The 26,260-nt window shown below is 36.5% G+C and overlaps 2 protein-coding genes across 2 annotated transcripts in view; one reads left to right on the top strand and one right to left on the bottom strand.

Moving 5' to 3' along the window:
- The window catches only part of LOC135117628 (alpha-mannosidase 2-like), a 20,482-nt gene extending 8,452 nt beyond the window's left edge, over nucleotides 1-12,030 (top strand). The window contains 6 exon segments of the mRNA XM_064037178.1: nucleotides 5,219-5,323; nucleotides 6,540-6,734; nucleotides 7,305-7,332; nucleotides 7,335-7,415; nucleotides 7,513-9,346; nucleotides 9,348-12,030. Coding sequence (XP_063893248.1) covers nucleotides 5,219-5,323; nucleotides 6,540-6,734; nucleotides 7,305-7,332; nucleotides 7,335-7,415; nucleotides 7,513-9,346; nucleotides 9,348-10,146 — 3,042 coding nt within the window. The 3' untranslated portion in view covers nucleotides 10,147-12,030.
- On the bottom strand, nucleotides 12,021-25,497 carry LOC110372485 (ADP-ribosylation factor-like protein 5A). Its single transcript, XM_021329234.3, has 5 exons — nucleotides 25,189-25,497; nucleotides 24,030-24,238; nucleotides 19,380-19,505; nucleotides 16,619-16,728; nucleotides 12,021-12,264 (listed from the first exon to the last, which is right to left on the bottom strand). The coding sequence occupies exons 1-5, from the start codon at nucleotides 25,232-25,234 to the stop codon at nucleotides 12,216-12,218; spliced, it is 540 nt and encodes a 179-aa protein (XP_021184909.1). The 5' UTR covers nucleotides 25,235-25,497; the 3' UTR covers nucleotides 12,021-12,215.
- Nucleotides 25,498-26,260: the final 763 nt, after the last annotated feature.

Here is a 26,260-nt window from a genome sequence, read left to right on the forward strand (position 1 = left end):
GAATGGACTTCCCGAAATAAACCTAAGATATAGTTTCCAAACAAAGTTTTCACTCTAGGTCATAATCTCCTATTTCCTACTTGATTGATGGGACCAACATCAATCAACTTTCAACTTTCAGTCCTCTAGATTTCAGCTCACTTTTCTCACGTCTGATTTTGTTGACAATATAAAATGCCAGGTTAAGAGCAACAATGTTTAACACTACAAAACTTTTGACTTTGCATAATCATAATGCAAGATGCTCTAATTTATGCACGTATGAAAATAGCAGTTTCTAGCAGCTGTTATGCAAGTCTGCCTCGAAAATAATCAAAACATGCGATACTTAGTCCCTACATAATATTATATTTATAAATGCTTTGCCACGGGTGGTTCACACACAACAACCACGTATTAACACAATATAATATCAATGAAAAGAATCTGGAATCCATGCAATTGTAAAATCAAACAAAATGCTTTATATTGGACATGATTCACTTCTACAGTCTTTTACAAAATGGTCTCGTTCATCTCGGTTCTGTACGAATAGAACGTGTTGCTAACTTTGCTAATTTGTACCGAACTCGATCGAATATTCATTTGCTTCGTAATCGTGTAGGTTTTGTCGTTCAAGGGCAAAACTTTATGTAATTTACAAAGCTGGTCCCATTACTCGTTTGGTTTAGGATTGAATGCTGATGAGAACCTAAACCTATGGTGCTATCTTGGTTGTGCTAACCCCTCGGGTCATTGGACATGCAAAAGCAATGCAGACAATATTGCTATTATGCATGATATGGTTACGCCTATACTTATGTCGCAGTTTAACGTAGATTTGCTCTCCCGTGAAATGTCATGGGGCTCGTTTTCCTGGAGGGTTAAAAAATTAAGTAGCTAATTGTCTTGACCGAACGCATCCGAGTCAAGTTGCCATGAAATATCATTTCATGAAGCGACCGATTCGACGATATGACCTAAGTATAGAATGAAAATATTGTCGCTCTTCCGCGTTGAAGAAAATTAATTTTTCTTATAAAAACTTAAACTTAACTTAGAACAAAGGTTTTCTAAGAGAAACCGACCTCGTGCTTACCTGTCGGTCTTCCCGCCATTTAAGCTGGAAAGTTGTCTGCCTTTCTACCTACACCATTAACAAATTGCCCGATCATATTGTATAGCGAGTCGAGAAATATCCACCGAGAAATATACAAGTTTAAAGTGTTATAACTTTATTGTAAATACATAGTAGGAACCACGGGTAGGAACTTAAGTACCTAGTGGCAAATTGTATTTCAGAAATAATCGATAAATAATATATATAATAAGTTAGGAACGTATACAGGTATATGGTCAAAAAGTTTCCCGTGGTTCTAGTCACAAGACTGTCAATGAATTCGTAAGATTTACGAAACTTTGCAAGATAAGACAGTAAACTTCATCGAGAATTTCGAACCCCGAATCGTAATTAAATCTTCTGTTAATGTTAATTCACATCGAGTTTGGAAACCAGCTTATCAAGCAAGAGAGTGAATTCAAACGTAACTACTTGACTAACTTCACCCGTGTTTCTAAAATGTATCTTGCACCTCACCGAATACTGAGACACAAAACTTCAAGAGACGTCCTCTCTAACTATTAATGTAAAACAAATCCATTTCTTATTTATAATCTGAGCACAAACAAGCAGAATGAAATTTTAATTTGTTACTGAAAGAATTGTTACAAAAGCTGCTCTCTAGCGAATATTAATCCCCGGCTTAGCCGTCTCTGACAATGTTTATGAAATCACGAACTACAAGATTTCTTTAATTCCTACTGCATTTCGAAAAATAAAATAAAATTGCAGAGCTTTGACGCTTGAGATAGAAATATTATTTTATTAATTTCTGTGAACGTTTATAGGTAATACTTTGCTGTCAGTAAATTAAGTGCGTTCCTGATTAGCTGTTAGCTTGAATGGCTCTTTACTGAAGTGCATCTCTGGTTTGAGTTATTTATTTATTGGGAAAATGGCGTAATCACCTTTTGATAAATTTTTATGGTGTTTAGATGAAAATGTTTTGGGGCTCATAGACTAATTGTATGCCATATCATATAATAGAGATAGATTAGAAACTGGACCGGGCGATATGAAACTTATTAGGCTTACAAAATACTTTATTTTGTGTGAGATTTAAAAATAAAACTCAGTAGTAGTAGTTATATTTTGCAAGATTAAGTTATTATCTTTATTTTTGGAAAAAGTAACTAAAGAATAAAACTGTATAGCATTATTATAGAAACGTAAGTATATAAAGTACATACGTACGACATACTTGCGTGCCTCTGATTCCAAAGCACACACATTAAAGTCGATCGATTGTCAGCTATTAGGTAAATTCAAGGTTCCTATTGATTCCTTTCATTGAGTGACCACAATTGTACGCATTTATAAAGAGATGCACCTGGATGTTTTCAATTTGCATACAACTGATATGAAGCTTTTTATAAAGTTATCATTTTAAATAGCGCTGAAAATATTTCCTTTAAGAATACATTAAATACCTTAACAATGAATTAATCCTGTAACACATTGTCGGAAAATGTATCTAAAACTACGCGACATGAAATTCGTACGAGCAAACTTTCCCATTCACATAATACTCGCATTTGTTTCACAGTTAAAACTTCAGTACACCATTGAAATGAAGAGCTGCAATCACCATAGAATGTTATTAACAAAGCTTAAATAATTTACGCAAAAGTTCTTCAAACGTTTTCCTAAACGAAATAATTTTCCTATTATTTTATGAATGGGAGCTTACTAAATTCACGGGCGTCTGTACTGTAGATGTTTCGAATAATGTTTTGAACATTTTACATTGCACTTGGAAGTAAAGCAAATCCAGATATTTAACATTCGTACCTATATTCTATAACAAAATGAAACTACTTGTTTGAGTTGCTTTGGCACATTCAAATATTAAATGTATTTGTTCTCGCTTGTTCGTCTCCGAAAGTGAAACTAAAACATCTCGTGTATTTTGAAGAATGACATTTCGTTTGTTTTATATTAAAACCTCAGGATTTTAAGGTGAGACAGTGAATTTGCTCAGGAATTCAGTTAAGCGCGACTGAGACGAGAAGCAGTCCTTAAGAGTTCACATATACACTGCAAACTTCTAGTCGGCCGATACTTTGTTTGGACTCGTAAATCAGTATGGAGATGTATGGTAGTGCGCACATTACAAAGATTAGGTATTTAGCCGGTATCAGTCCGACCGACAACTTTGATTATTATTATTTTTTTTTAATTTGACAACTGTCGGTCTACGATCTTGTCTGCAGTGTGCAAAAACGAAATTGTTTTCTACCGTAGTACGGAACAAAAAACAGAATAATTCGATCCGTCCCATCGTCGAGTATCGAGATACCTTACCTTGATTGGTCCTGAGTAATCAACTTAATGAATGTAGGGATAAATAAATAATGCATGGCCAATACGAAACTATTTTGTTCGAACGGCTCAGAGATACATGTTGATTTCGTTAGTGTATGAACGTATTGGATACAGTATTTACATAAAAATATACGTATGACTGTAGGTACCTGCCTATTTCCCGAGGACCTACTTCACGTACCCGGAGAACAAGACAAGTAACCTGTGCCTTTTCAAATTCTAGTTTTTAAATTACATTTACGTGAAAACCGGACATACAGATAGAATCACATGCGAATTTATAATCACTAGGTACATACTATAAAACAAAGTCGCTTTTTCTGTCCCTAGTTTCCTATAACCCTATGTCCCTTTGTACGCTTAAATCTTCAAAACTTCAGAATCAATTTTCTTGCGTTTCTATTTTAATAGATAGAGTGATTAAAGAAGAAGGTTTATATGTATAATAACATACATTAAATAGTGGAGAAATACTGTTATCCCATGCGAAGCCGGAATGGGGCGCTATTAAATAAATACTTAGACTAAAATAAACCAAAGCTAATAAATACAACAGCAGCTTCTGTCTTTTCCCGCTGCTGAGCCGGCTTTTCGCCCGCTATCATAATCTCGCGGTCAGCTTTCAGTCTAAACGCCCGCAACTGAATGCCGGTTTACGAGAAGGCTGCGTATCTGTCTCTAACATTCAACTACTGGGAAAATGATACTTTGTGAGACATGTAGACATTTCTGGAATTACTAACTTAAAATATAAATTAGCGAGCAAATTGCAGAGGGATGGTCCTTAATCATCCTATTAACTTTGAGCGACTGACTTAACTGTTTTTAAACTCGTATCGTCTTTGAATTTATTTAGGAAATAATGGCATCTAGAGCGATTGCCAAGAGGCTGTTCTCTTTGGGGAGAGCTAGTTGCGTAAAGACATATTAAGTGGACAAGCATTTTTGCTGACACAAGTGAACTCCTTCACTCTCATAACCCGATGGGACGGCAATCCGTCACGACCAGAGAGGAGTTAAATTAATTAACCATCAAAATCAACCTGCTTAATAAATTAAATATCGGAATGATATGGAGCCAAGGCCATATTATGCTGCACAAGCATTTTCACAGACACAGGTGTACTCTACTCCTTCACTTTCATAACCCGATGGGACGGCAATCCGGAGAGAGATAAAATTAATTAACTATCAAAAATCAACTTAATTAATAATTAAACATGCCAATGATAAAGAGGCACAGTTGTTCACGTGGTGGTGTCAGCGCAAGTAGGTACTCATAATGTTGATATGAATGCACGAGTGTTGAAGCGCTCAGTCTGACGGCTAGCCGTCGTGCATCGGAGATTCACGCTCGCTTTCTGAAATGTAAACCAATGAAAGTTGCGGATTGTATGAGTGTATGTATGTGCGTATCTTATGTGTGTTTTATATCATTGATTGATTTACAAAGGCATTGTGGTGGAAAATACACCTTCGATTGTTTCTAGTTTTTATACAATAGTACTGTTCTTTGTTTAGCGTATAAGTTGTAAATATGCGACAAAGAAATCCAGTCTTTTATATGGAAAACTAAAAGGCATAAAGTCGTACAAATAATTGCAAAAAAATAGAAATGAAATATGCATTACTAATATACTAGTAGACTGAATATTCTTCCACATATGTAAAAAAATGCAATATTATGAGTTCATTTTCATCCTATGTGACGACAGATGTTTAAGAATTCAATGTAACCTGCTCGTATAAGGATAGATTTTGTTATTTTTCTAAAAAGGCCTATTAATAAGTCAGGTTTTGTTTCAGCCGAGCTGGTTGCGTACTAAGGAGTTTTGGGACAAGTCTTTTGAGGATCGCTACGAGAGGATTCATAATGATTCTAACCGACCTAGGCTGAAGGTAAGTAATCTATTAATATACATATATTTAGTACTAGCTTCGGTTTCACACTCGTCCCGAAAGAACTACTTTACAAGCAACCAGGTAAAAGGTAGCCTATTTCTCAAGCAGTGACTTATACTATACGTGAATTGTGTACTTTCAGGCTCTATGCTATTCGTGTAATGTGTACTAAATTTCAAATAAATAGGTTTTGTAATTTTCTGCTTTTAGTCAATTTTGCATTTCTAATATGAATTATAAAAGTTTACATCGTAGTACTTCAACTGATCATCCTCGCATAAACCCCTTAAAGTTTGACCATATACACTGTTTTTGTAAAAAAATTCACGCTGAAAACTGTATTGAAAGGCCTTCAATATCATCGACATGATATGATCAGCAAATAAAAAATATTACTCGCACTAGCCACGATGCTAAGCTATGAATAATAAGGTGCTACACAATAGACCAGCCTCTGAAGGCAGACACTGACAGTATGAATAGCCACAGATACTACATACTATGGACAGCAAGCGACTTTGCCTATGGAACCTAAAACCTTATTATTATAGTAGACTAGCTTCCGCCCGCGTAGAGTCCGGTTATATCGCGTTTCCAAGAGAAATCTTCAAAAGTCCGGGATAAAAACTATCCTATGTTCTTCCTCGAGGTCAACTCTACCTCAGTATCAAATTTTATTAAAATCAGTTCAGTGGTTTAGACGTGAAAGCGTAACAGACATACAGACAGAGTTACTTTCGCATTTATAATATTAGTAGGGATAGTACCTTATGTCTACTCTAGAGCTTAGTGACCGGTCGTTGCTTCTGAAAAACATTTTCATGTCTTAATTTGTTACGTACATACGACATGGTAGCATTTATATTCGTGACGAATCTATTTACAGTTACAGATTATGTTTGTTGTAAAAATACTGTTTAGTTTTTACAAGTCAACCTTCAAGATTAAAATGTCCAAGTTCACCTATAGCAAAAAATGTTGGTTTTCTTAACACAATGGCTTACTTTGAAAATTGAATGTGAAAATTCATACACAAATAAATACCTACTGTTTCTCTCATAGTAAACAGATGTCTTTAGAAAACAACGATGTTTTTTTTGGCAGTGAACTAAGGCCTAAGTATGTTATACTTTCTACGTTTATTCGTTAATCCAGGTCTGATAGGATTACTTAGTGTTCTTTTAGTTAAGTTTGATACTTATTTCCATAACAGGTGATCGTGGTACCCCACTCCCATAACGATCCTGGCTGGCTGAAGACCTTCGAGCAATACTTCGAATGGAAGACCAAGAACATCATAAACAACATCGTGAACAAACTGGAACAGTACCCCAACATGACCTTCATTTGGACCGAGATTTCCTTCCTCAACGCCTGGTGGGAAAGATCGCACCCTGTCAAGCAAAAGGTAACTTGTAAATAAAACCAAGCCAGTCGAATTTATTTCCAAGGTCAATTTGTTCCCCTGTTGTTTTGTGTACTAAAACCGCGATGCTGGCAGTAAAATATCACTAACCTTTGGCAGACAGTAAATGGGTCGTTTGTATTTTAATTAGGTTTACAGACGCGAACATGTGTGCCTACGTAATAGTAGTACGTAGTAGAAGCCATAGGAAGTCTTTGTGAAATGTAACAAAGACAATTTTAATGTTCCCCGGTACTTGTTGTCGAACGTAGCGACGATCCGATTATATTGGCAGATGCACTTATCTCTAGCTCTAAGATAGCTCGAATAAATAAAGTTGACGCGAAATGAAATGTGATCGGGTCCCGTACTACAATATTTAGATTCCAGGGCGAGGAAATTGTTGTAAACGATTTGAAGCGTGTCTACTGACGCGTATACATTATCAAAGATACATTCCGGGTCATCAAGTTGAAACATAAATAACTTTGTATAGGTAGAATTAGTAGATACTCCGTACACGTAGGTAACAGGAAAATCGTCAAGTAGCTGTAATTATTGATATTATTACAGGCATTAAAGAAATTGATCAAGGAAGGTCGGCAGAGATCACCACGGGCGGCTGGGTGATGCCTGACGAAGCGTGCACACATATCTATGCTTTAATCGACCAGTTCATTGAAGGTAAAATATTACTCCTAGGAGACGATCTATACTATCTTTAAACTTATTCAAAGAATTTTTAGTTCATAGGTTATTACACATTTTATTTATCCTCTAGGCCATCACTGGGTGAAAACGAACCTCGGCGTCATCCCTAAGACAGGTTGGTCAATCGATCCCTTCGGCCACGGCCCGACTGTTCCGTATCTGCTAGATAAAAGCGGCCTCGAAGGAACCATTATTCAGCGAATCCATTATGCGTGGAAACAATGGCTCGCCGAGCGACAGATCGAGGAGTTCTACTGGCTGGCAGGCTGGGCGACTACTAAGCCTTCTATGATCGTACACAATCAACCGTTCGACATCTACTCGATCAAAAGCACTTGCGGCCATCCCTCGATCTGCCTCAGCTTCGACTTCCGCAAGATCCCCGGCGAGTACTCCGAGTACACTGCTAAGCATGAGGATATTACCGAGCACAACCTGCACAGCAAGTCCAAGACCCTGGTAGAGGAGTACGACCGCATCGGATCCCTGACCCCACACAACGTGGTGCTGGTACCTCTCGGAGACGACTTCCGATACGAATACAAAGTGGAGTTCGATGCCCAATACATCAACTACATGAAGATGTTCAACTACATCAACGCTCATAAGGAAACCTTCAACGCTGAGGTGCAGTTCGGAACACCCCTGGATTACTTCAACGCCATGAAGGAGAGGCACCACAATATCCCCAGTCTGAAGGGCGACTTCTTTGTCTATTCCGACATCTTCAGCGAGGGCAAACCGGCTTACTGGTCTGGATACTACACCACGCGACCTTACCTCAAGATCCTTGCTCGCCAATTCGAACATCAACTGCGAACTGCTGAGATCTTATTCACTCTCGTGTCCAACTACATCAAGCAAGTAGGCATCCAGGGTTTTGGAGCTTCCGAGAAGAAGCTGGAGAAGTCGTATGAGCAACTGATTTACGCGCGCCGCAATCTGGGTCTGTTCCAACACCACGACGCTATCACTGGCACATCGAAGGCTAGCGTGATGCAAGACTACGGAACCAAGCTGTTCACGAGCCTGTACCACTGCATCCGTCTGCAGGAGGCCGCGCTTACCACCATAATGATCCCCGACCGCTCCCTGCACTCCCAGAGCATCCTGCAAAGCGAAGTTGAATGGGAGACTTACGGCAAACCGGCTAAGAAACTGCAAGTGTCGTTTATTGACAAGAAGATCGTACTGTTCAACCCTCTGGCCGAAACCCGCACTGAAGTGATCACTGTTCGCTCGAACACGTCTAACATCCGAGTGTACGACACGCACAAGAAGCGTCACGTGATGTACCAGATTACTCCCAGCATCGACGTGCATGACAACGGCAAGCGCGTGGTCAGCGACACCAACTTCGACGTGATGTTCGTGGCCACCATCCAGCCCCTCGCCTCCGTCACATACAGCCTGCAGGAACACACCACCTCCCACCACTGCGTCATCTTCTGCAACAACTGCGAAGACTCACAGAGATCCAACGTGTTCTCCATTAAGAAAATGATGCCGGGAGACATACAGCTCGAAAATGCGGTACTGAAACTCCTCGTCAATAGGAACACAGGGTTCTTGAGACAGGTCTACAAGGATATCAGGAAGAGGACTGTCGTGGATGTGCAGTTTGGAGCGTACCAGAGCGCGCAGAGACATTCGGGAGCTTATTTATTCATGCCAGATTATGATTCTCCCGAAAAGAGTGTACTGCATCCTTATACCAATGGCAACAACAACATGCAAGATGATAATTTGATCATAGTTTCCGGCCCGATCTCTACTGAAATTACAACTATGTATTTGCCCTTCTTGGTTCATACCGTGCGAATTTATAACATCCACGACCCGGTGCTCTCGCGCGCTATCCTTATTGAGAACGAAGTCGATTTTGAGAGCCCTCCCAAAATAGAAAACTGAGCTGTTCATGAGAATTCAGACTGATATACAAAACGGGGATATTCCTGAATTTTACACCGACCAAAACGGATTCCAATATCAAAAGAGGGTGAAAGTGAACAAATTGGGCATCGAAGCGAATTACTATCCGATTACGACTATGGCGTGGCTGCAGGATGAAGAGACCAGATTAACTTTGCTAACGAACCACGCTCAGGGCGCATCGGCCTACGAACCCGGACGCTTAGAGGTGATGCTCGACCGTCGCACGCTTTACGATGATTTTAGAGGAATTGGCGAAGGAGTTGTCGACAATAAACCGACTACTTTTGAAAATTGGATTTTAATCGAATCAATGCCCGGAGTCACGCGAACTAAGAGGGATACTAGCGAGCAAGGATTTAAATTTGTTAACGAGCGTCGTTTTGGCCCCGATCAAAAGGAGAGCCCTTACCAAGTGCCGTCCCAGATGGCAGACTATCTGAGCAGGAGCTTCAACTACCCGGTGAATGTATATCTGTTGGACACTAGCGAAGTCGGCGAAATCGAGGTGAAGGCTTACCAGTCGTTCCTGTCGAACTGGCCCGCCGGCATCCACCTGCTGACCCTGCGCACCATTACTGACGACGTGCTCGAACTGTTCCCCAGCTCTGAAAGCTACATGGTACTGCACCGATCCGGATACACCTGCGCTGTCGGACAGAAGCCGACCAAGAAGACACCCAAATTCTCGTCCAAAACCAGATTCAACGGCGTCACCATCCAGAACATAACGGCAGTGAGCCTGACCGGCCTCAAGACCTACCGCCCCTGACCGGGCTCAGCGACATACCTCGAGGCTATGGACGTCAAGACATACAAGATCAGGTTTTAAAGACTGTTTTATTAGTAGGTATAGGTGTACACTATTCGAATTTTATAATAATTTACAATCATTATTGTGAACTTGCCAGCTATTACTGCTTCGGCAAATCTCTTAAGATATTGTAGTGGAAAAACTAGGAAGATGAAATTTTAATGGTACTCTATTAGGTAATAGTTGCATTTTATCTGACCGTCTAGTAATAAACTCGTTGTAGAATATTTTTCGGTTTACGTTATGCACTCACTAAGTCAATGGTAATTTGCCCTGTTTGATCTTCATATTATATTATAAAATAATTTATTGTCCACCCGATGGCTATTTAAGTTTAACGGAAATTTCGACTACGAGATAAATCTACCTCAGGACCAAATGTTATAACCTGTTCATCTATTGATTCTATTACAAATGATTCATTATTATACTAGTACAATTAATTATAGTCTATTTGAATCTCCTATTACACTTTTACACTATCTTTGATTTATTCTTCGCTCGATTACGTTACTTGATATTGTAAAGTTAGTTAGCTGTGTTCGGTTGTGGACGGATGTTTGATCATAATAACTTCTTACATTCATAATAGGTTGCTGTGATACCGTTCATGACAAAGGGAAATGTATTTGTTTAACATTTTAGTTACCGAACATTTGGGATTAATTCTTTTGTAAAAATAATTGTGTTATTTAAATCATACGACTAATACGAAGACGAGCGCGCTTGCTCAACGCAATGTTTGTTTAATTTTAAAATTGTCATTATTTTCATTTCGTAACACAACACAAAGGCTTTTAGGTTGTGTTTCTTATTTTTTGAAATGATTTAAGTATTTTTAAGTTTGAAAGTGATATTTGAGTTACATTTAATATAGTAAGTTATAATTTAATCCGTATGCTAGGCATGACTTTAAGTAAAGGGAGGGTGTTCGTCTACATATTTCTATTTACTTCACCCTTGCCTTAGTTATATGCCTTATTGATAAAAAATATGCAGTTCTAAAAGAACAAATAAGTAAACATAATAGGAACTTAATAAACTTTGGATACATTTTAAGATCTGTATAGGATTTATTTAATAAGGCTTATCTCGTTTATTGCATTTGATGGACCAAACATTATGTTTCTTTAGTTGTAACGTCTTAGCTTGTTCGCGACTAGTTAATTGAATCTCGCCTTTCCACTGTTCATATGTTTGTATATAATTGACGTCAAACTCTTTATTTTAAGATTATACTATTTTTTATTTATATTTTGACAAAGCCACCATTAATTAAGACTTAATTGTTAATATTTTTATTATTTATGGCTTGTTGTAACTTTTAATTAATTCCTCCATGTTACAAAGGTGGTTTAGCTAGTCTTAGATTCATAAGTATTTATTTGATTCGTGGCATGAAAAATAAACTTTGAAGAAGACTATGTTGAACCTCTTTTTGCAATAATCGGATGTGTTTTAGAGTCCTGTATCCCTAATTTAATTTTTTGTATACTATAATATGATATAATGTAACACGTATACAACCGATATCAATTTTTAAATAAATAATATTAATGTGATAAGGAATAATTTGAAATCATTACCATCGATAATGTTTAGTCAATGAAATTTAGATCTTAATAAGTAAAAATGTTAATCAATACTAATAATAATTAAATGTAAGCAAACATTATTTAATTCATGGATTCGGTGTCTGATCAGTAGGACCGTAATGTTTCGTTGTATAATTTGGTTGTACTTGAAGTAATTTAATCATAGAAATAATCTACTAAAATTGTGTGTACAATTTTTGTCTGGAAACTTGTAGTTGATGAAATAAAACAATAAAGTATACAAGAACATTTTTTATTATAATATATCCCATCCTTTCAAAACAACGGACATTAATCCTGATAGGTCTCTCTTTAGAATATATTTATTTAGTAAATTTAATGCAAACAGTTAATTCAGGAATTAAATTTTATGTAACTTTAACAATAGTATGTACCTATTTATAAAATTACTAATGGAAGATCAGCGTCGTGTCATTTCTTCTTTATCCGACTCGCAATCCACTCTAGGCCTAAATGTAATCTGCAAAGACAGAAAAACAACACATGAGTACATTTTATTCTACATCCTACTTACCCCCTATCACATAAAGTCGTGAAGCTACAAATAGAACCTATACTCAATGATTCTACTCTATTTACCAAAACACAATGCAGATAAAGCATAAATCAGAACGTTCCGTACTACGTACATAACATTTCAAAGTTGTCGATGTAAGTTTAATGGAAACTTGGCAGGCTAACTTGAACACGTGCTTCAAACTTTGATTTATTGCCGGAGGGGACAGCTAGTGCCATCTAGTGCAATTGCATCGAACTGCATAGCGGGAGGAATGGCGCGCAAATCAAAGTTGCATACGAAGTTCGTTGACCCCGAATCAGCTGTTGTCTATACTGCGGAGTTCAGCTATTGGTGTTTACGTAAGTTATAAATGGTTATAACTATGGTTATTCACTGATCCTCAAGGATTTGTATATTTAGGGGTGAAGGATGTAGATAGGTAAGTAAATAAAAGACATCTGACAATAGCAGCTTTATTGCAAAAAGGGCTGTATATAGAAATAAAGAGGTAGTTCGCTGGTATTGCTGCATTTAGCTAACTTACATAAAACAAGCAGATTGAAGAAACGGGAAGCCAATGTCATGGTAGTTTGGATGGACCGGCGATGAAGTGAACAAAATGTCAATCGCCGACTAGGTACCGTCGAACAAATTCCTTTACATAACGGAAAATGAATGGTTCCCATATTATCTTCGATGGGGTAATTTACTTAACTTTGTTTCCGCGGCTCCAGCCGGCAAAGATCTGGAAACAGCGAAATGCCATACCGGTTTTCTACCAACTCTCCACTCAAAATTTAGCACATAGTTGTTTGCTTCTGGCTTCTAGTTAACTGTATCATACGGAACCTCCAATACGATCGAGCTATATGAATAACATAGCCATCGTCGTCACCACCGAAAGACGTCCACAGTTGGAGCGCTGGGGACCATTCATCCTCCTCCGAGCCTTTTACCCAACTATGTTGGGGTCGGCTGCCAGTCTTCATCCCCGGGCGCTGGGGACATATACCCTTACTCACCGCGCTGGGTGCGAGTGCTGCTGATATTTATAGTAGTTAGGATATGTTGTTGCTCACCTCCAAGCAATGCATTTGATATCTCACTTGTGGTAGGTACTCTAATCTGTGGTAGTTACACCACCAGTCGCTAGAGCCTCGTCCGTTTTTCAGAAGGACTAATGGACACCTCACATCAATCTAATCAATATAAACTTCCGACATCAGTACCCTGTGCATTATTTCCAATCGTAGCAGTATCGTTATTTACAAAGTCTCAAGTTTCTCTTATCTCTTCTGAATCCTTCTTCGATTTTAGAGATATTATCTGAAAAACTAAAGCCGAAAATCGATCTCAGTGGCGTGCACTTGGAGAGGCCTATGTCCAGCAATGGACTGCGATAGGCTGATGATGATGACGATGATCTGAAAATGAAAGTTAAACATTTGTAAGAAGCATTTTTTGGTAAATACTCATACATTGTAAATAATAGTAAAGCCAAAATGGATAAATGAATATTAAAAACGGATAGATACTCACGTTTGAATAAAATGATTTTTAAACGTTCTGTTACCAAAATCTTGATAAGAATCGATAATTAATTGATATGTAGTAGGTGTCTAGATGGTGCTCACACAAATAATTAAACCTTAATCTAAAGGGCCATCGAGTAAGCCGTTCATAACAGGAGAGTATGTGGTGTTACCATTTTTATAAAACATTTATAGAGAAATAAGTTAATTATCATTATCATTTGCTCAGCCTACTCGGTGGCGCCTTCCTCAATAACATAATGGTTACATACAACGTTTATTTTTTTTTTGTAAATTTAAAGTACATAAATCATTTACATTCTTTATTAAAAGAGAAAGGAGATTTACGATATTGATACTTTTTTTCAGAACATTTATATTGCTGTGAATTCTTGACTGCACTGGCGAGGATATGCTTATATCTGTTACGTTACATTGCCCAGATCCTGTAAACATTCGGTATGTTTACAGAATATGAAAATTATATTGAAAATATCAGTAACATTCATAGTTAAATTCTACTATCAATGAAAATTTACGACTGGTAGCTGCATTTGTAGGATGACATATTGCGCCGACCCCAAATAAAATTGGGAACAAGGCAGAAGGAAGAAGAAGCTGTATATTTAGTAATAAAACATTTGTAAATATGCAATGTGTAAGATATAGGTAATAACGTCCCTACATGCATTATCACAATTTTGAATCGCTTAGAAAACTGCGATAAAGTATAAAGCGAACGTGACATTCATTATAGAAATCACCTCGATGATAAGATATGTTTCAGATACGTAGGATGAAGATTAAAATAATTTACTACATACTGATAAAATTCTTAGAACATCTCGCCAACACAAACGTTCTTTTATTTGTGATAAAAATAATATATTGTATTACAATGTACTTTTGTCAGTAGAAGTATTTTTGATGTGTTTTCTAACGGAATGATTCTGCAACGAAATTCGAAATTAGAAAGAGGTTTCCCTTTTTGGCAATTCACAAAAAACATTGTAGTCATAATCCCCTAACCACTATTCAAATTTAATTTGGGATCGGCGCAACATGTCATTTTAGTATTTACAAAAATCATTATCAAGACTAGACTTTGTTTGCAAACTGGCTGTTGCCCGCTAAATTTTACCTGGTCAAATTCAAGCCACTTATACCAATTTAAACCGCTTCATACACATATTCAAAAACCTACAACTCTTATAAGACTTCATAAGACTATTTAAGTTAGACACTCGATTCCTAGAGTACACAGTATGAGTCAGACAAGTATACGTAACATTATTCTTAGTACATTAGTATTCACAACTCGTTCGACGGTAATGTTGACCCATGCTTCTAACTTTCTCTCTATTCGCGCGACAAGTGGAAAATACATACGAAAGAGTTTGTTCTACGTATGAACGTAGTTTGATCTGTACTACTTATAAAACTTAAAACAGTTTAAGTTCTGAATAGTATGCAATAGAGCGGGTATCCTGGTATTTGATCATTAATATTTTTAAAATAGAGGAGATTTGGTATTACTGTTACAAAAATGATTATATGGAAAAACAATATAGAGAAGTAAATGCTAGGCAGATGATGATACTAATAATTCTATTCTAATAGCTAGGACGATAGAATATATGTGCTTCAAGTTTCTTACTTTACTTCTTAAAACTACTAACTTTATTTCTTTTTAGACAGAAAGATACCATACTTTATTTCTCAACTTCCATTTACCACATTGGGCAAAAATAGGTTTGAGAATTTGTACCTATACGCAAGCCAGACATAAACTTGGTATTAATAAGATATCTACAGGTACATTGCAAAATGTACTGCATAAGTAAAACCAATTTCGTAAATCGACATGCACTTTTACGGAAAACCAGTACTTTAGCCAATAGCGCAACAAATATAGTAGATTATGTGTTTTCGAATACAGAAATATATTATTAACTAAGTTACTGTGGTTATTTACGGAAATAGATAAAAGATATTTTTACTGTAAAAGTAAGCACTTTTCAATAAAAATCTTGTTACAACTTTAAGCAATGTCGGCAATTTATAATATTGGAGTCGAGTGAAACTTGACCTAGTTAAGTAAGTTTCCGGAAGGTCATGGCTACACGATATCGCGAGTTTTTTGTTTCATAAAACTCTTTAAAAGAAATTATTTATAAGCTTACCTAATCAAAGTAGTACAATCGTTTATAGTACAAACTTGGATGAATATAACTTTAAAATCATTTTTTATTAACTAGAAGTTTCTTTAAGTTATTGTAAACTGTTATTTATGGTGTAATAAGAACTCTGTTTTACCTTTAGACAGCTGATATGGGGTTAACGCGCTATCAAACGTAAATAATATAATTAACACTGCCAAGATTCTTACACTTCAGACCTACTTACTGTCGATAGACAATGCAATCAGTCGAAGATTGCTTGGCTTCACCTATTATAATCATTATGAGTCTATACCCTCTATATGTTTTATTCTGGACATACTGAGAGAACTTAAGACTACCGGTCATCACACATATTTTCTCTCACTAAGGGTGCGTCTACACGGTGCAAGTAGCTTGCGCATTTTGAGGCATATGCGCAGGTTACATGCATTTTAAAAACATGCGGGTCCAGCGACTCACGCATGTTCCAAAGCAACATACCTACCCGCGTGCTCTTGTCACTTGCACATGTTAAGTCGCTCCAGCTACATGCACCGTGTAGACGCACCCTGACTGGCCTAAACTGTCCCAGGTCTATATAACACATTGAACCCTTCGTACCCTTCTCCGGTGAGCGCGCAGCACGCCTGTATGTGCCACGGGTGCTGTTTTATCGACGTTAGGTCCAACTGCTCGGAGATCTCCGCAGCTGTCATCGAACCTTTGACATCCTGGAAGCAAGGAGAGGAAAACGAGTTAATAAACTACACAACAGTAGTACATAGTAGTATGTTAATTTTGAGAGCATTTCAGGAAATATATCAATTTAGCTGCTGCCAGCGGTTTCGCCCGCTTTCTGAGAGAACTACTTCTCCAATCTGAATATAAAGTAGAATATATGCTATGGTGATATATCAGCTATTAAATATATTCGACTCAGGCGGCGGCATCCAGAGGGAACGACTTCCCTGATAAAAAGTAGCCTACGTTCATCAAAATCCATTGGTTGGCTTTTGCGTCAAATAATCCAAACTTTTGCATTTAGAATATTAGAAGGATAAAACCACTATACCTATTGACCATTCTAGTCTATCTAAAACTTTCCAGGTGCATTTGAGTGCAGTGTATTTCCACGGATCACGTGTTGCACTCCAGCATCCGGCACTATCAGTGATAACTAGCAAATTGGACCCCTATAGCGCTCCGACCTTCGCGGAGTCTCCATTAAGTCTGTAACGACCGGCTTCCTCCTGTCACATGTTATACAAACATCGGGTCTGTTGGTTAGTAGGATATTCGTATAGGGAGATCTATGATTTTAGTTGGAAGATAGAAATGGGATACATGAACGAACATAAAATTATGGCAACTTTTATATGAGAGTTCTAATCTAAATGTAGACATAGGTATGTATTTCCTTAAAAGGTAGTACCTATCGAAAATCTACTTGTCTGTTTTTCAAACTTTTCTGTACTTTGAAAGACTTTTTTGCGTTTTATCTTCAATCTGATTGAGATGAAACTATCCTTTGAACACATGGGAACATTACAGAAAAACATTATATAAAACAATTGGTTAAGCCCAAGGTTCTGTATACTTGGATTTTTAATCATAAACAAAACAAGTTTACGATACCAATTTAAGTACAGCCGTACCAACGCACCTTGACATTTTGCACATATGGTAAAGTGTACACAGATTCTTACAGAGGTCAAATAGGAACTAAATCTTTCAGCACTTTAGTGCTAATATTCAGTAATTCTAACTAATAATAATAAGTTTGAGTAGCACATTTTGTTTATCTCGCAGAGCAAACATAAACGTTCAAGGATACTGTTGTCTGCCTGTGTGTTTTGGATATAAATAATGGTGACGCGATAACATTGACACAGGTGTAAAATTGTGTTTTACTTATAATATCTTTAATGTATCCTGTTGAAAATTTTGCTTTTACCAGCGGTTTCATGCATTCCACGGTTAAAAGCGTATATCCGATCCCTACGAATCATAAATATCATGCTACCTTTATGCCAGACTAGCGGTATTCCCGCGGTGTCACCCGCGTCCCGTGGTAACTACTGCTCGTACCGAAATAAAATATAGCCTATGTTACTCGCAGATAATGTAGCTTTCTAATGGTGAAAGAATTTTTAAAATCGGTCGAGTATTTTTTGAGTTTATCCATTACTGAGTTACAAACAAACGCAAAGTTTTCCTTTTTATAATATTAGTTTAGATATTTACGTCACTTTAACGCGTAAGACTAAAAAAATCCGAAAATACATTTCAATATTTTTATTTTTCAATAAATACCTTAAAAAACAATTCTGACTTTATTTGTTCATTTGACTTTGTGTATTCAAAGGTGTAACACCCAAAAGTTGAAAGTCAAATATGGTGTGAAAATAGATTGGAAATACATGTCGATTTTTATTCGAGTGGGTATTTACCCTGAGGCTGGAAAATTGCGGGAAACGACCAATTTTGTACCGTTTATTTATATCTGTACCAGAAATTGCAGCCTGTGGGCGTTATTCAATTTAATGGGACCTTCAAACTTATTTCTGGAATGTGAAAGTGAGCAGATAATGTTTCGACTTTTATGACATTGAATATAGGCTGTTGGTTTTTGAACGCGTATTTTTAGTAACTTGATTATCGTCGCGTTGGGTTATGTTACAGTTTTGTGTTGCAAATCGGTTTAGATTTTAGTGTCAAAGCCTGGAACGACGTAGATAGTTTTTAATGTACCAAATACTTGACAAACTTTCTTCGTGTGCTATAGTAAGTTAAGGTCATATGTAAATTCGGCTTTGTAATGTTATTCAAAGTTCTTTACACTTCTTTTATTGCTTTTGTTTTTAAAACGATTAGGTGTTTTTATTTCTATTTATAAATAAGTAAAAACAAATCTCAATGTAATGATGGCGCCAAGACTGCACCAAACTGGTATTTTGTTAAGTGTTTGTTCTTGAAAGGACACAAACACTTTTTTCTACACATACTTTTAGTTAAACAATTAAAATGCACCAATGGAAAACCTAAGCAGCCAGGTAGCTGAATATTCTATCCTTAAATAATGTTATAAACGAGAAAAAGAATATCTTAATTTGATACTCTTCATGTTAAACGACTGCCCCTATTTTGATGAAACCAATCAGGTTGGTAGATGAAACCCTAGCGCAGGTTATAAATGGACTACTTTTCACCAGGAGATATTTTCTGTGAGAGCTACTTCTTTGAGAAAAGGGATAAATCCATGAGATATGGCCAAGGCAATATGATTCCAGGAGATACTTTCTGCGAGACCAAATTTTTAAATAAAATTCATGAGATATCCCAAAGGTAATATGTAAGTACACTATTAAGAATATATGCATACCTGTTTGTTCGCGTAGACCAGCAGACAGGCTCTGGTGAGTTCCTCGTGCTTTAGCATCTGATGCAGCTCGTCACGACTGATGCTCAGCCGCTGCCGATCCGTCGAGTCAATCACCATGATCACGAACTGGGGAGAACATAATAATGTTGATTTTTATTATGTATGTAAGAAAATCTTGGAATCTTAATTTGACCCACTTCCCGGTCTTCGATTAGGATGAAATTTTGCAAACGCTCGGAGTTCAGATGACAATTCATGACTAGCTAAGAATCAAAATCGAAAACGTGTTTTTTTTAGTTTTTTACGTACTTAATTATGACGCTATTTAAGAAAAAAATTAATAGAGGATTAATTATTTTAAGTACGATGGATAATAAATAGAGGATTTAAGTTAAGGATTAGGTCGGCAAAAAAGGGCAAGTAATTATCTCCTAAAAACTTGTTATTATTGAATAGATTTTGACTAATAATCCTCAGTAAGGATAGCTAAAATTTTTTAAAGAAGGTTTACTCCACATTAATTTTAATTTGTCCTTTACTTCGTATTAGAACCCTACTATCTTTAGGTATTTCTTTAAGCAGCAATTTTACATACATTAAATAAAGCTACTGTACATTATTTAGCAATACAAAGAATTTTCATACTTAATTGTTCACGACACACTCATAAAAATTAATTATCGCAAGCCATAGATAAAAGTCAATATCTTTTAATAGATTCAGTCGCCCAGCAAAAGTATTGTAAATGAATTAGCTCTGGCTTAAAAAGACTTACAATATATTGAAATAATATTTACATAAAAAAATGTCGGAACCAATTCCTGAAAATATCCAGCAGCCTGAATATGTCTATTTTTATTTCATACATACATCTATAAAAGGCTGTTTCCCGCTATTTCCACCCACATGGAGTGTTTATTTAGGGATGAAAATTGTCCTATATTTATCATGATCAATTTATGTATTATACAGAGCAAGATTTTTACCAAATATAACTATGTTCTGTAGGAATTTAAAAGGTGGTATTATACATTATTCTGCGTCTATAAATAAACTAAGATCTCAATATAAGAAGACTATAATACTGTCTAAAAATACTTTTATTGGCAATTGGGTAATAAGAATGAAATATGAAAATATAGTCACGAGCCAAGACATAAAATACATGTTGTTAAATGAAAAAATCACGCTCAAATACGTCGATAAAAACAATAGCAAATGCAGCATACATTATCAATATATCGCATAACAAGAAAGGGTTAAAAGACATAATTCATGTTAAGTCAATGATAGGCTATCATTTCGCTGGTTAGCTTATGAATAAACTAAGCAATGGTTGGTTTCGCTGATAGACAGCACTTAGCGACATTAGTTACCTTAATAATACAGTTATCAAGTTAGAACAACTTAGACCGATGCATATAATAACCACTTAGGTCTTCGATAATGGTGTATTACGGGAAAATCGCTGTCATTCGCCGAGTAGCTTTTAGATGAATAAATAATGTGAAATGCTTTGTCACTCTGTAATTTTATTTCAACTCGCTTTTCCTGTGATTTCACTTGCATTGAGGAAAATATTATTATTGTGTTATTTAGTGCTTGGAACATTTCATCGGAATCAATTCAGTTATTTGTCTTTTAAGGACATTTGAATCCACAATATTAGAGATTGTTGTGACAAAAGGTACTGTCGCTACTTAAATGTCCCTTTTGTAAGAAACCAGTCCTGTCTGGCTGTAAAAGTATTTATGTGTGAAAAGTATTTCAAACAAATGATTAAGATAAAAAATAACATTTCCTTATCGCTTAATGGTCGTGATGTTAGAAACTTCTAGTAGCTATAATGAGAGTACCTTCGGGACTAAGGAGGCATAATTATTGCTATGTTTTTACACAGATACCTAACTGCATTCTTTCTTTTTCCCACGGTTTTGCTAGCGTATAAAGAAACTGCTTTATCAACAGTTTTATATTATAACTTGTAACGGGAGTAATGTTTGTTTTGGTAACATAATTTGTGCTAATATAATGAAGAGGAAACATATTTTTGTGTTTGAACCATAAAGGCTCCGAAACTACTGAACGGATTTGAAAAATTCTTTCACTGTTGAAAGCTACACCTCCGAGAAACATAGGCTATATTTTATCCCGGTACGGGCAGTAGTTTCCACGGGACGCAGGTGAAATCGCGGGGAAAAGGCTATTAAAATAATAATTTGACAAATTCGATTATCCTTATTAACTGAAAGCGTATAACTACGTGAATGTGCGTCTACAACAGTGTTTCCCAAAGTGGGCGATAACGCCCCCTTGTGGGCGCTGCAGGTCTCAAGGGGGGCGGTAAGAGATCCAGAAAGAAAATGGGGGCGTTGTGTAGAGGCCTGGGGGGTGATTTTTAATTTTATTTAGCTAGGAGGCCTCGACTTAGACCTTAGACAACGACTTGTGAACATCAACTAATATGAATTACAAGACTGCTCAAATTCGGTTTTATATTTCTCTCCGCATAGTTCATATATCTGTCCTATTTTATTGAATATAGAAAAAATAAAAATCATGTCAATGTCAATCGGTCGCTCCGTTTCGTAATTAAAGTAACAAATAAAAAGGCAACAGACACACTTTCGCATTTTAATAGTTATTAGTACTCGTAGATATCTATCATGTTTTAACAAGTTTTTGTTAAATAACCCGAATTGTGAATTCCTGTATCAGTCGGCTGGTTCAAGTTGTACGACCAGGATGGCACGGGCAGAAGAGACAAGTCACTGAGGGTGCCATTCTAATCTGCGGAGCCTAGGTTCACTACGAGTCACTGCACGCTATTCAAATTTTAAACAAACCAACAACAGTGCATGCGCAAACAAGGCGTGACGTCGAGGCGGGACTGGAGGGGTGCCAGTCCGGCTGTCACCCCTCTCTTTCTCGTTTATTTATGTTTTTCCCGGTTTACTTAAATTAAATCCTCAAAGTAATTTAAAAAAAAAAAACACTTTTCTGGTTTATTCTGCGCCCTTTGAGTCAGTCAAAAAATTTTGTGCTCGCTGCACTCGCGCCTTTCACTTAACAGTGACTATTTTCTAATTTCTTTAGGTATCATTGCGTCCCAAATATCAAAAATTTTGCACTCGCTGCGCTCGCGGCTTCTTCCCTTTGCAGTGTCTTTTTTCCACACTTGTTAAGGTACTTTTGTGCCCCAAAACTAAACAATTTGCGCGGTTTTTTTTAACTCGTTTTGGTACTTTACTCTTACAAAACTCAAAAATTTCGCGCTCGCTGCACTTTTGCCGGGGTTTTTTAAAACAGGTTTGGGTTCTATTATGTCCCAAAACTCAAAAATTACGGGCTCGCTTCGCTAGCGCTTTACAAGTTTGCGGTGATCTGTCTCCGGTTTCTTTATGTTAAACCAGGCAAAAAGCACCATGAATGATTTCTTCACGATTTTTAGGTACCTACTTTAATTAACAATTTTAGTCCGTGATTATACCTATTTTGTCGTTTTTTGGGGGGTGCTCAATAGGTAGTCTGCCCCGGGTGCCACCCGATGCTATGCCGCCACTGTAAGAGTTAACTTGAGACCTAAGCGCCGCGATATGTTACCTACCTGCGCTCAGGTTTCAAGTTGCGGGTTATAGTAAAAGTTTCGTTTAAAACTCCCCGTTAATAAACATATATAGGTCACAATAATTAATTAATTTAATTTGAAGTTATAGTGGTTTTTAAATAGGTGAAAAAATGGGGGGCGCTAAAAAAATATTTATTCTCAAAGTGGGCAGTAGACAAAATAAGTTTGGGAACCACTGGTCTACAAGGTCGAAACTTCGATGTAATACTTTAGGGAGACTGTGCAATGAGGATATTACGTTATTGGCATAATAATAACTAGCTAGATATAGCTATAATTGCGTTTGATCTGCAGGAGCTATTGATATCCCTACTAATATTATAAATGCGAAAGGAACTCTGTCTGTCTGTGAAAGCGTAACAACGCTTTCACGTCTAAACCACCGAACTGATTTTAATAAAAGGTACAAAGATAGAGTTGACCTTGAGAAAGAACATAGGATAGCTTTTATCCCGGACTTTTGAAGAGTTCTCTTGGAAACGCGATATATCCGAACTTGAAAATACATAGTTGGTTCATGGTGGAATGAAGAATTTTTGATGTGTGAATTGTTAAATTCTTCAGTCTCAAGGGTACAAACAAAAAAATTTTTCCTCTTTATTATACTAGTATAGATTTTGAGAAAATAACTGGTAGGCTTTCATTGTATGCAGGGCAATACTGGTTTAGCACGAAATTTACACAATATTATTTTATAAGTAAAAAAAACACACAATAGAAAAGATTTATTGTACATTACCAGTGCCATGTAAAGCTATTATACTATGGTGTTGTAAATAAAATAAATTCATTATGTTCTACGTATTATTGCGTTATTCAAACAATATGCGCTATTGTGCATATGCAATGCTATTTAAGATTAAATGCTAAGAATTGAATTACTATTTTGCAAAGTTACTAAACTACCTTCAAAATAATTTTTTTTTGTACTTAATTTGATTATTATCACAATTCGGTAGCCATTTTATTCTTATCGTAAGCTTAGCTTATTATAAATAATAAATGAGTAAATAATCCCTTACCTCACTATTAGTATAGTACGTATTCCACGCAGACCGCAAACTCTGCTGACCGCCGAGGTCCCACATCACAAAGCGGAGATTTCTCCACACCACCTCCTCTACGTTGGAACCGATGGTCGGTCTGGTGTGTACCGCTTCTCCCAGCAGCAGCTGGTACAGTATTGTGGTCTTGCCGGCATTGTCGAGACCAACGAGGACCAGCTTGTGTTCTGGGTAGAGAATACATGAATGATTATTGAGAAAACAAAACGAATTTATACTAATATTATAAATGGTAAAGATTTGTATTTTTCTTTGTTTTTTTGTAATGGTAATATAAAACTATGGGACCAATTTTGAAAATTCTTTCACTGTTGGAAAGCTACATTCTACCTGAGTAACATAGGCTATAGTTTATACTGGTACGGACATTAGTTCCCATGGGACGTGGGTGAAAACACGGGAAAACTGCTAGTTTAATATATTCCTGTGTTGGTATTAGTGTCAAGGAACAAATTAATATTTTACTAACAAGATGAAGGTAATTTTCCTTGTATTTAATGTTTTATATTACTTGTTTTAAACTCATACACTTGTTGCATAAACCTGTTGTATGTACATAAAGCAGGTTTTGAATAACCCAGATTTGCAGAATGTCTTGAGAATATTTAGTATGAGTGTTTGGAACATAGTTTGACACTTTATATAGCTTAGGGTGAGCCTAAAGGCTACTAACATAATTATAAGTGGGTATAAATAGGCTAACATATTGGACACTCAAATAACTTTGCCAATAAGACAAAATATTTTTGAACTTAGTTACCTTCTATGTGGTAAATTAAGTAAACAAGCTGTTATCTGTTACAGTTGAATTGCTAATAAATATGCAAATAACTGTAGGCTATAATTTTGTGGTCATACAAACTTTTCCTGTTGCCTACAAGTATCTTCATGAGATATTATAAAATGTTCTATAGTAGCTGACATTATAAGTTTGTGTTCACTTACAACTCATTACGAAAGTGGGTCAGGCCGCAGGAACAAATTCCAAGCTTTATCAGTAAACAGTCTAGGAACTGTTACAATTTAGACGACTCCAAATACATCTTACATTATCTTATCGAAACATTTGTCGACGTCAAACTTATTGTGATTACTTAAATTATTAAAAGTTACTTACCCTCATTACCGAACAAGCTCCAGATCTTCGAAATTAGTAAACCCATTCTGGCAAACTTTTGTACCAGTTTTCACTAAAACGATCAAGGAGACAATGACTGAAGGTAAACTACTTATTTATTCTCATTATTTAAGACATTTTGTACCAGTACACACAGTGTTATGACTTAAAATTCCACTGCATAGTACTCAGAGAAGTTTATTCATGCTCTAGTTCACTTTAATATTTCACTAACACGCATTTTGATTAGTAAATGTCGCAAAATATTGTTAGAAGGTACGCGTCTCCTGGCTTTTCTTGCGACGAACCATCGACGAACAACGTCGACGTTCCGAATTGCGGACTTGGGAACGAACCACAGATGCCCAATAAACAGGGACGAACACAGAGAATAAAGACAGTCCGTCGGACCACAGATAAGCACAGACTCAGTGCTGCCAACTGAGCGGTGTGTTATCAACAATGAGGGTTTTTGAAATTTTTTCTGCCACCGGGTGGCGCCACGTATGCGTCTGGTCCAAACAGCTGTCAAATAGTATGGAATTGTAGGTGCCGAACTTATTGTTTATTGAAATTCTGTTATATTGGAAGTGTTATTGATTTTATTATGGACTACGGTCAGAATAAGGTTTCCGAACTAAAAATTGAGCTAAGAGAGAGGGTGCAGAAGTCACTGGTACTAAGGAAAAGCTTGTTGAAAAATTTTTTAACACAATATGATTTAGTTTTTTTTATTTACTCAACCGCAATAGTAAAACAATAATGCAGTGCTTTAATTATAAAATAAAAAAAACACTAAAATCGTTCACTATTCATAGTAAAGATAAGCACTTTGACAGTTATCTGGACCTGACGACTCGGTGCTGCCACCTCGTGGACGCCATTTTACAAAACCCTCATTAAACGATAATGGGAAATTAATATTATTTTCTTTTAGTATTTTATAGCTAATTCAATGAGTAGTATCAGTTTTACGCTAATCTAGTATATGGGAATATGTGTCAGTCCGCGGCAAACACTACTTTATGTGCGTTGGGACTTACAACATTGTGAATGTATCTAGAATGTACCT

Source organism: Helicoverpa armigera, chromosome 1, assembly GCF_030705265.1.
Source record: "Helicoverpa armigera isolate CAAS_96S chromosome 1, ASM3070526v1, whole genome shotgun sequence".
Lineage (NCBI taxonomy): Eukaryota > Metazoa > Arthropoda > Insecta > Lepidoptera > Noctuidae > Helicoverpa > Helicoverpa armigera.